At 39.4% G+C, this 12417-nt stretch overlaps 1 protein-coding gene across 1 annotated transcript in view; it reads right to left on the reverse strand.

Moving 5' to 3' along the window:
* Positions 1–12417, reverse strand: part of ADCY10 (adenylate cyclase 10) — a 96048-nt gene that overhangs the window by 43895 nt on the left and 39736 nt on the right. Inside the window, exons 16-17 of the mRNA XM_068538359.1 lie at positions 9256–9530; positions 7526–7662 (exon numbers count right to left, since the gene is read on the reverse strand). Of these exons, the coding sequence (XP_068394460.1) occupies positions 7526–7662; positions 9256–9530 (412 nt within the window). The remainder of the gene's footprint in view (positions 1–7525; positions 7663–9255; positions 9531–12417) is intronic.

A 12417-nucleotide genomic window follows, 5' to 3' on the forward strand; every position in this document is an offset into this window, starting at 1 on the left:
CCAGGGCTCGAACCCGTGTCCCCAGCATTGGCAGGCGGATTCTTAACCACTGCACCACCAGGGAAGCCCCTCCTTTTTCTCTTTTTGTGAGTGTGTATGTGTATGCTTCTTTGTGTGATTTTGTCTGTATAGCTTTGCTTTTACCATTTGGCCTAGGGTTCTGTCTGTCCATTTTGTTTTTTGGATTTTTTTTGGTATAGTTTTTAGTGCTTGTTATCATTGGTGGATTTGTTTTTTGGTTTGGTTGCTCTCTTCTTTCTTTCCTTTGTTTTTATTACCTTTTTTTTAATAATATTTTTTAAATTTTAATTATTTTATTTTATTTTTTTCTTTCTTTCTTTCTTTTTCTTTCTCCCTTTTCTTCTGAGCCGAGTGGGTGACAGGGTCTTGGTGCTCTGGCCAGGTGTCACGCCTGAACCTCTGAGGTGGGAGAGCTGAGTTCAGGACATTGGACCACCTGAGGCCTCCCAGCCCCACATAATATCAAACAGCGAAACCTCTCACAGAGATCTCCATCTCAACACTAAGACCCAGCTCCACTCAACAACCAGCAAGCTACAGTGCTAGATACCCTGTGCCAAACAACTAGCAAGACAGGAACACAACCCTACCCATTAGCAGAGAGGTTGCCTGAAAATATAATAAGTTCACAGACACCCCAAAACGCACCACTAGACGTGGTCCTGCCCACCAGAAAGACAAGATCCAGCCTCATCCACCAGAACACAGGCAGCAGTCCCCTTCACCAGAAAGCCTACACAACTCACTGAACCAAATTTACCCACTGGGGGGAGACACCAAAAACAACGGGACATACGAACCTGCAGCCTGCGAAAAGGAGACCCCAAACACAGTAAGTTAAGCAAAATGAGAAGACAGAGAAATACACAGCAGATGAAGGAGCAATGTAAAAACCCAACAGACCAAACAAATGAAGAGGAAATAGGCAGCCAAACTGAAAAAGAATTCAGTAATGTTAGTAAAGATGATCCAAAATCTTGGAAAAAGAACGGAGAAAATACAAGAAACGTTTAACAAGGACCTAGGAGAACTAAAGAGCAAACAAACAATGATGAACAACACAATAAATGAAATTAAAAATTCTCTAGAAGGAATCAATAGCAGAATAACTGAGGCAGAAGGATGGATAAGTGACCTGGACGATAAAATATTGGAAATAACTATCACCGAGCAGAATAAAGAAAAAAGACTGAAAAGAATTGAGACAGTCTCAGAGACCTCTGGGACAACATTAAATGCACCGACATTCTAATTATAGGGGTCCCAGAAGAAGAAGAGAAAAAAAAGGGACTGAGAAAATATTTGAAGAGATTATAGCTGAAAACTTCCCTAATATGGGAAAGGAAACAGTCAATCAAGTCCAAGAAGCACAGAGAGTCCCATATAGGAAAAATCCAAGGAGAAACATGCCAAGACACATATTAATCAAACTATCAAAAATTAAACAAAAAGGAAAAATATTAAAAGCAGCAAGGGAAAAGCAACAAATGACATACACAGGAATCCCCATAAGGTTAACAGCTGATCTGTCAGCAGAAACTTTGCAAGCCAGAAGGGAGTGGCAGGACATATTTAAAGTGATGAAAGGGAAGAACCAACAACCAAGATTACTCTACCTAGCAAGGATCTCATTCCGACTTGATGGAGAAATTAAAAGATCTACAGACAAGCAAAACCTAAGAGAATTCAGCACCACCAAACCAGCTTTACAACAAATGCTAAAGGAACTCCTCTAGGCAGGAAACACAAGAGAAGGAAAAGACCTACAATAAAAAACACAAAACAAGAAAATAGTAATAGGAACATACATATGGATAATTACCTTAAATGTAAATGGATTATATGCTCCAACAAAAAGACATACACTGGCTGAATGGACACAAAAACAAGACCCGTATATATGCTGTCTACAAGAGACCCACTTCAGACCTAGGGACACATACAGACTGAAAGTGAGGGGATGGAAAAAGATATTCCATGCAAATGGAAATCAAAAGACAGCTGGCATAGCAATTCTCATATCAGACAAAATAGACTTTAAAATAAAGACTATTACAAGAAACAAAGAAGGACACTACATAATGATCAAAGGATCAATCCAAGAAGAAGATATAACAATTGTAAATATTTATGCACCCAACATAGGAGGACCTCAGTACATAAGGCAAATGCTAACAGCCATAAAAGGGGAAATCGACAGTAACAAAATCATAGTAGGGGACTTTAAACCCCCACTTTCACCAATGGACAGATCATCCAAAATGAAAATAAATAAGGAAACACAATGGAGAAAAGACAGCCTCTTCAATAAGTGGTGCTGGGAAAACTGGACAGCTACATGTAAAAGAATGAAATTAGAACACTCCCTAACACCATACACAAAAATAAACTCAAAATGGATTAAAGACCTAAATGTAAGGTCAGACATTATAAAACTCTTAGAGGAAAACATAGGCAGAACACTCTACGACATAAATCGCAGCAAGATCCTTTTTGACCCACCTCCTAGAGAAATGGAAATAAAAGCAAAAATAAACAAATGGGACCTAGTGAAACTTAAAAACTTTTGCACAGCAAAGGAAACTAGAAACAAGATGAAAAGACAACCCTCAGAATGGGAGAAAATATTTGCGAATGAAGCAACTGACAAAGGATTAATCTCCAAAATATACAAGCAGCTCATGCAGCTCAATATCAAAAAAGCAAACAACCCAATCCAAAAATGGGCAGAAGACCTAAATAGACATTTCTCCAAAGAAGATACACAGATTGCCAACAAACACATGAAAGGATGCTCAACATCACTAATCATTAGAGAAATGCAAATCAAAACTACAATGAGGTATCACCTCACACCAGTCAGAATGGCCATCATCAAAAAATCTACAAACAATAAGTGCTGGACAGGGTGTGGAGAAAAGGGAACCCTCTTGCACTGTAGGTGGGAATGTAAATTGATACAGCCACTATGGAGAACAGTATGGAGGTTCCTTAAAAAACTAAAAATAGAACTACCATATGACCCAGCAATCCCAGTACTGGCCATATACCCTGAGAAAACCATAATTCAAAAAGAGTCATGTACCACAATGTTCATTGCAGCACTATTTACAATAGCCAGGACATGGAAGCAACCTAAGTGCCCATCGAATGATGAATGGATAAAGAAGATGTGCCACATATATACAATGGAGTATTACTCAGCCATAAAAAGAAATGAAATTGAGTTATTTGTGGTGAGGTGATGGACCTAGAGACTGTCATACAGAGTGAAGTAAGTCAGAAAGAGAAAAAGAAATACCATATGCTAACACATATATATGGAATCTAAAAAAAAAATGGTTCTGAAAAACTTAGGGGCAGGACAAGAATAAAGACGCAGATGTAGAGAATGGACTTGAGGACACAGGGAGGGGGAAGGGTAAGCTGGGACGAGGTGAGGAGTGGCATGGAGATATACACACTACCAAATGTAAAATAGCTAGTGGGAAGCAGCCGCATGGCACAGGGAGATCAGTTCAGTGCTTTGTATCCACCTAGAGGGTGGGATAGGGAGGGTGGGAGGGAGACGTAAGAGAGAGGAGAAATGGGGATAAATGTACATGTATAGATGATTCACTTTGTTATACAGCGGAAACTAATACACCATTGTAAAGCAATTATACTCGAATAAAGACGTTAAAAAAAAAAACACAACAATTTGACCAAAATCCTTAAGATTATAACTTGCAGCAAGGTAATTTTTCATATTAGAAACTCATATGATTATAGTGATCCAGAAAAAATATGTTGAAAAAAGATGCTCATAGTCTCCTTAAACATTAAAATATTGTAAATAGCCTAAATATCCAGCCATAACACAGTGATTACCTTAAATATTACATAGCCATTAGGATACAATTGTTGAGGAATATTGAGTTTGGAAAATCTTCAGCTGAGTGAAATAGGATAGTAAATATACCATATGGTACCAAAAAAAAAATAAAAAAGAAAAGGTGAAGTTTGAATAGTGAGCTTGCCTAGTCATTTTTCTCCTGGTACTCCAAAATGCATTACTTATTTGTCCCTCCAGTCATTCATTAACATTTGAGTTGCAAGACACTGAAATAGGTGATGTGGAAATATGAGGGTGAACATACTAAGTTCCCGACCTCCTGGAAAGATAAGGTATATACACAGAGACCCAGACGACCAGGCAGTAAACAAGTGCCACGTGAGTAGGCACAGACAGTAAAGGCTGGAGAGTTCATATCAACACAGTACAGACTTTTTATGCACCATAACCTGGGAAGGCTATAAATGTGGCTAATGCATAATTCCAGCCCTCAAGGATCTTAACATTTATGGACACAGATATTTAGGCAACTAATCATAATACAGGAAAAGTGACTTAATAAGATAATCTCCTAATGTGAGTCAGTTTTGTGAAAGAAATAAACCTGGTGATAGAGACTAACAGGAAAGTGCAGAGAGAGGAAGGCCTTCCTTAACCAGGGCATGGTCAGAGAAAGTGGCTGTGAGGAGGTAACACTTGAGCTGAGGGAGAGAGGGAGCAGGTACGTGAAATGCCAGCGGAGAGGGAGCAGAAAGGAGCTCGGGTGTTGGAGGAGCAGAAATGTGGCTGGAGTACATTTCAGAGTATTGGTGAGGCCACAGAGGGGGTGGAAGGAAGCTCCCTCAGGGATCTCCAGACCAAGGTAAGGAGTTTGGATTTCATTGTAAGCTCAATGGGAAACCACTAAAAGTTGTTTGGTTTTTAAAAAATTCTTTTATTTGGTAAGTTTCAAATTTTATGAAAAGTTGTAAGAATAACACTATACAGTCTTTATTCCAATTCATCTACTGTTAACATTTTGCTCCATTTTTTATAGCCTTTGTTCTCTCTGTATGTACTTATTTTTTCTGAAGCATTTCATTTGAGCGTTAAGTTGCATAATTCATGCCCTTTAACCCCCAAATACTTTACTCTGAATTCCCCAAGAATAACAACATTCTCTTACATAAGTAGAATATACTTATCATCTTCAGAAAATTTAACATCGATACAATAATTTACTGTTCATAATCCAGTTTTGTCAACTGCCTCAGTAATGTTCTTTAACATTCTTTTTCTTGTTTTTTGCAAACAGCCCAGATGTCCTCCAACAGGTGAATGGAGGTATGTCCATACCATGGAACACTACTCAGCAACTAAAAAGACCAAACTATTGATACACACAACAACCTAGATAACCTCCAGAGAGTTACACTGAGTGAAAAAAAATAATCTCAAAAGATTACATATACAATATTATTCCACTTATAAAAATTCTTAAAATGACAAAATTATAGAAATGGAGAACTGATGAGCGATTACCAGGGGTTAAGAAGGAAGTAGGGGTAGGAGAGAAGTGGGGGGTGGCTATCATAGGTCAACATAAGGGATCCTCATGGTGATGGGAATGTTCTGTATCTTGACTGTATCAATATTAATATCCTGGTTGTGATATATTTTTTTTAACATCTTTACTGGACCTGGTTGTGATATTATACTGTAGTTTTGCTGATGTTACTACTGGGGAAAACTAGGTAAAGAGTATACAGAATCTCTCTATATTATTTTTTACAATGGCCTGTAAATATATAATCACCTCAAAAAATTTAATTAAAAAAAAAATCAATGAGACAGCAAAGTATTATTGTACTCAGTCACTTCATTTATACTCCAAGAGGTCCCCAGAATGCTTCCTGTGGTGTCAGACAGAGAGAAGGTGCTCAGTAGAGGTTTGTTGAATGAATAAATAAGAAAGGATTTGAGTTTCCTTTACCCGACCCCCCATTTTATAGCAGGTACCTGGCCATAAAGATTGTGACTAATCCCAAAATACTAGCTATTAAATGGCATATGTGGAACTGGAACTCTGGACTCCTAACTTCAAGGGCAAAATTTTCTTTTGATCACATCTTTTTTTTTAACATCTTTATTGGAGTATAATTGCTTTACAGTGGTGTATTAGTTTCTGCTTTATAACAAAGTGAATCCGTTATACATATACATATGTCCCCATATCTCTTCCCTCTTGCATCTCCCTCCCTCCCACCCTCCCTATCCCACCCCTCTAGGTGGTCATAAAGCACCGAGCTGATCTCCCTGTGCTATGCAGCTGCTTCCCACTAGCTACCTATTTTACGTTTGGTAGTGTATATATGTCCATGCCACTCTCTCACTTTGTCCCAGCTTACCCTTCCCCCTCCCTGTATCCTCAAGTCCATTCTCTAGTAGGTCTGTGTCTTTATTCCCATCTTGCCCCTAGGTTCTTCATGACCATTTTTTTTAGATTCCATATATATGTGTTAGCATACGGTATTTATTTTTCTCTTTCTGACTTACTTCACTCTGTATGACAGTCTCTAGGTCCATTCACCTCACTACAAATAACTCAATTTCGTTTCTTTTTATGGCTGAGTAATATTACATTGTATATATGTATCACATCTTCTTTATCCATTCATCTGTTGATGGACACTTAGGTTGCTTCCATGTCCTGGCTATTGTAAATAGAGCTGCAATGAACATTTTAGTACATGACACTTTTTGAATTATGATTTTCTCAGGGTATATGCCCAGGAGTGGGATTGCTGGGTCATATGGTAGTTCTATTTTTAGTTTTTTAAGGAACCTCCATACTGTTCTCCATAGTGGCTGTATCAATTTACATTCCCACCAACAGTGCAAGAGGGTTCCCTTTTCTCCACACCCTCTCCAGCATTTATTGTTTGTGGATTTTTTGATGATGGCCATTCTGACCGGTGTGAGATGATAGAAAGCCCAGAGATGATTATATCTTTATACTCTCTCTTCTCATGGAAGAGATGCTATCTCTTAAACCTTCATGGTCTCCTTTGTGTCAAAACATAGTTTCTTTCTTTCTTTCTTTTTATTTTTGCTAGAATATGGTTTTTTCCTTCTCATCACTGCCGTCTCCCTAAACAACTAGTATATCCACCACAGACATTTTCTTATCATTCACGTTAACCTTAATCCTCTACATCCCAGCTTGCATCCTTACCCCATTCCCCAACCTCTACCCTTCTCCCTTCACTAAAACTATTTTCTTAAAAATTCCAACTGCCCTCTTTGTGACATCATCTCAAAGTTCATCCTTCTGTATGTCTCTGTAGCATGAGAACCTTGTTGACAATTCACTTTGAGCTAATAATTTTACCTCTGGAAAACAAGTTATCCTTTTTCCCAGATAACATCTACATCCCCCGTCAGTTCTGATTCTGGGCTTTAAGATTCTCCAGTGTTCTTTCATTTCTATTACAGGTCTACATTCTTTCTCCCAGCTCAGTGAGTCCCTGGCAATGTTAAGTTCTCTCACAGTCTGGGATATCAAGTCCAACATTCTTTGCCTCCCCAAAGCCTCTGACCCGTATAGGAAGCGGCCTATGGAAAAGCCCACCCTTGCCACCCTCTCTGCAGAAGGAGACAGGGAGAAAGAACCATCATTATGGGACTTACTGAACAGGTTATTCCAGGTCACATTTGTCTTTTCCTCAGACTCTATTGTTTGGAAAATGAGTACCCTGTGATGGTCCAGGTTTTTAAGCAATTCTTCACAGTAAAATGGAATCCCACAGCTTCCCTCTGCCATGTACCTGTAGTGAAAACAACGCAATCTATTTATATCAAAGAACCATCTTTAGGGAAGTAAAAATATTTGAGTTTTCTCAATCACCTGAAAATAATCACTTCTCTTTCTCCATTTGCTTTGGTTTGTTTTTCATTTTTAGGGATTGCTTTTTCTTTTTTCTCTCATTTTTAAAATTACATAATAAACCATTTAAATCTTTCCAAAGTCAAAACTATGTAATAAGGTACATCCTCAGTCTTGATTCCCTTCCTCACCTTATAAGTAACCATTTAAATTAGTTTCTGGTTTATCTTTTCAACGTTTCTTTGTAAAACTATAGAAAATGCACACACGTATTTCACTCTCTTCCTTAGATAAAAGACAGCAAGTTATACATACTGCACACTAGGCAACCCCTTGTTTTTTCGCTCAACAATGTATCCTGGTCATCCCTCCATATCAGTAGATCTTCCTTATTTCTCTTTATAGCTACGTAGGGCTCAATCGTGTGGATGAATCCTAGTTTATTCTAACTATCCTCTTAGAGATGGACATTTGGATTGCTTTCAGTCTTTTACTAGTACAAATAATGCCTCAATAAAAACTGTGCCCATATGTCACTTCATATTTTTGTCAATATATATATTTTTAAATTTTTTATTGAAGTATAGTTGATTTACAATGTTGTGTTAGTTTCAGGTGTACAGCAAAGTGGTTCAGATATATATATATATATATATATATATATATATACACATACATATTCTTTTTCAGATTCTTTTCCCTTATAGGTTATTATAAAATATTGAGCATAGTTCCCTGTCAGTGTATCTTTGAGATAGGTTCCTAGAATTGGGAAGGCTAGATCAAAAAGTAAATGCATATATAATAAATGTATACATATATAATAAATACATACATAATAAATAAATACATACATACATACAGAGAGAAAGAGGGAGAGACAGAGAGACAAAGGGAAAGAACACACAAAATTCATGCCTGGAGTTATTTTAAATGAGACTTTGTCCAAGACGTTTCTCTTCCAGAAGCAAAGCAACCTCATTAGAAAGAACAGATGCAGATAGCAAGGTGGCTTGTGAACAGCCAGCTAAGGAAGAGGCGTTGTCCATGTTGTTAAGGGGACTGCTGTCAAGACCCCAGGAGAGGAGTCACTGAGAAGCTCAGAGAGCACTGACGTCACCATCTACCATGACAGGGAACACCAGCACCAGACCACGTTATTGCCAGCGGCTAAGACCTTGCTCAGCTGTGGGCTGTGGTTCTTAAGGCTTACCAGTTTGCCTTTCGTGTTACTTGCCCATGACAGTGCCCTTAGTCACTGTGGGTTAGAGTGAGTGTACCCATAGCCAGCGTGATGAAAGGGAGACAAAACTGAGGTCCTAAGCAACGTTTGAGACGGTGTAACAGGGACCATAACAAGGAAAAGTGAGCAGCACCCGTCCTGTCAAGCATGTTCAGTGGCCCCTTTGAGAGGCGGGACCAACAAGAATCCTGAAATGGCCGCTTTCAGACACATCTTAAGGAATCTGATGAAGTCTGGACCTGGAGAATGAGTGCAGATGTCAAGGCCTCAGGACAGACATAGGTTACTCACGTGTCTAGTTCTTTGGGGATACCCCTGACGTTGAGGTCCAGGCAGACCTTGTTGAGGATGTCCTTAGGCTGCACGGCTCCAAGGGTGACATAGGTGGTGTTCCTGTTCTTCATTATGGCACTGGCAGCTGCACAGGGTATGTCGATGAAGGGAGACAGGGACATGATGATGAAGATGGGAACAGACCGGATAAGCTTCTCCATAAAGGTCCAGGAGGCTGAATCGATAAACTGGCCTTCATCGATGATGAAAATAATCCTTTCCTCTTTCACCGTCTGGACAAGGTGGAGAAACAGAAAGAAAAATGCTGTAGGACTTCAGGGGGTTTTTCTGTTTTTGTTTGTTTTTTTGGCCGCACCGAGCAGCTTGCGGGATCTCAGTTCCCCGACCAGGGATTGAACCCAGGCCATGGCAGTGAAAGCGCCAAATCCTAACTAGACCACCAGGGAACTCCCGTGACTTCAGTTTTTTATACACATGTATGGGTATGCATGTGTATCCACCGAGTTTTGTGAAGCTAAGTTGAATCTGTTCTTTCCAATAACTTTGCGTTAATTTAGATTCCGCTAATTGGAATCTGTGGCAATGGGGACAGAACTGGCTGGAATAGACTGTTACTTGGTCAAATCTTTGTGTAAAGGTAATGTAAATATATAGGATAGATGGGGTTGTAGTCAAGTTAAACAGCCATTACATAAAAATTACTGAGGTTTACTTCAAGTCATTCTAATCTATTGAAAAATGAAGGTCTCCTGGAAATACATTGACATTTATTCAACCAACATCAATTCAACACATACTTACCAAGCACCCACTGGGCTGGGTGCTGGAGGCAGAGTGCTGAGAGAAACTCACCTGGTCCTTGCCCTGCTGGCAGTTTATGCTGTTCTAGCTTGAGCTATGGCACATGTTACACTTAAAAACAGATCGTGTGTCTCTTTTCTTGTGTAGACTACCTTTCCCTAACTAGTCTGAATTATTTATTTACTCATTAAGCATTTATTGTGCATCTGTTAGGGTCAGGTACTGTTTTAAGCACTGGGGATAGAGTATTAGACAAAATATAGAGCTTACATTTAGTGTGAGCCCCTGCATAGCGGGCCCTGCATTTCCATAGTGTAACATGTCTAAATGGAGAAAACCTTCCCCAATCTTACTGCTCCAGACTGCTCTTGGCTTCTTTTTTTTCCCTCTGGGAAGAGATTGGGTTAAGCCATTCTTTCCCTCTGCATGTTTTTATAAACTAGAGCAGCAAAGGCTACATTCAAATGTCAAATTTCAGAAGATGATCATTATAAAGTAGTATAGCCTGCCTTATCACATATATGTTAAGTCCCCTCTTACACCCCCATTCTGTCACCAGATCGTTAGTTCTTCATTGACCCTGAGAACATTTTAATGAATAGGGGTTAGTATCCCATTGTTTTGTATTTGACTAATATCTTTAAAACTACAGGGCAGGGAGTTCCCTGGTGGCGCAGTGGTTGAGAGTCTGTCTGCCAAGGCAGGGGACACAGGTTAGAACCCTGGTCCAGGGAGATCCCACATGCCACAGAGCAACTAAGCCCGTGCGCCACAACTACTGAGCCTGCGCTCTAGAGCCAACAAGCCACAACTACTGAGCCTGAGTGCCGCAACTACTGAGCCCACATGAGGCAACTACTGAAGCCCGTGCACCTAGAGCCTGTGTTCCGCAACAAGAAAAGCCACCGCAATGAGAAGCCCGTGCACTGCAACGAAGAGTAGCCCCCGCTCACCACAACTAGAGAAAGCCTGTGTGCAGCAACAAAGACCCAATGCAGCCAAAAAAAAATTTTTTTTTAATTAAAAAAATCTTCGTAACATTCATAGGAGGTGGCACTGTTGAATCTATTTACTGAGAAAATTTAGGCAAAGAGAAGTTAAGCCACTTGCCCGAGGTCATACCCATAGTAAATGATCCAAAGATTGTTGTCATAGCACAGAGTCAAAGCACAGCTTTACTCATGGTTTCCAACTAGGTTGTGGATCGGAACCAACTGAGAAGTTTCAAAACAAAAACAAACAACTAAACAGATTCCTAGGCCCAAACCAAGCCCTTTTCAATTTGGGGTAGAATTCACAAATCCATATATTCTATGAAGCTTCCTGGATACTTGTGGTGCAAACAGTCCAAAGCCTGACATTTAGAAACTACTGATATAGCCTTATTTGCCTGCAGTGGAGAAGAAGGAAGTTGTGTTATAAACTTACACAATGCCACAAACTTGAATTGTTTATTTATGTTGTGCCAGACACTCTGCTGGTCAATAGTGATACAAGAATGAGAAAGAGGCTCCCTTTCCTTAAGAAGCTCACGACCTCCTGAGGGGGAGAGACACATATATAAGTAGCAAATTGCAATACAGTATGGAAAATACAATAAGAAATATGTTCAAAGTGCTACAGAAACACAGCAGAAGAGGAATTAGTCATGCCTCGTGATTTGGGGGAGTTCTCACTGAAGAGGTGACATTGAATGATGAGTAGCATTTCTCCAGGTTAAAAAAAAAAAAAGTCTTTTATCTTATTAGTATTGAGAACTAATTGGATAGTATAAAGCACTGGTTGGAGCGATTTGCACACACTTTAGCAGTTGTATGGAGGATGAATTGGAGTGGAGAGGTATGAGGCACAGAGATTAGTTGGAAAGCTATGGAAATAGTCCAGGAAGAGAAAGAGGCTGAACTACAGTAGGGAACAGAGGACAGGGAGATTCCAGAGTCAGTCTGAGGTAGACATGGTAGGACTTGTCAACTGAGTAAATGTAGAAGATGTGGCAACTTGTGAGGAAGGGAGCAAAGATAACTTTAAATGATGTGTGAATGAATTTGCTATTAACTAAATCAAGGGTCAGGATCAGGATGAGGAAGGTAGGGCACTAAAGTAGGGAAAAAAATGAATTTAGTATTAGACACTGAACTGAGTGTGAGTCCCCATATCCAAGTGGAATATACAGTTCTTGGAAATATGGTTTTGGTGCTTATACGAGAGCTGAGGAATGGGATATAAAGTTGGTGATCATCAACATATAATGGACAGTCATGATATTACTCAGAGAGAAAAAGTTAACATTGGTTGAGTGCTTCCAATGAAAGAGGCACTATTCTAAGTTTTACACATAATCTAGTCATTTAAACCTTA

Source organism: Eschrichtius robustus, chromosome 3 (assembly GCF_028021215.1).
Source record: "Eschrichtius robustus isolate mEscRob2 chromosome 3, mEscRob2.pri, whole genome shotgun sequence".
NCBI lineage: Eukaryota > Metazoa > Chordata > Mammalia > Artiodactyla > Eschrichtiidae > Eschrichtius > Eschrichtius robustus.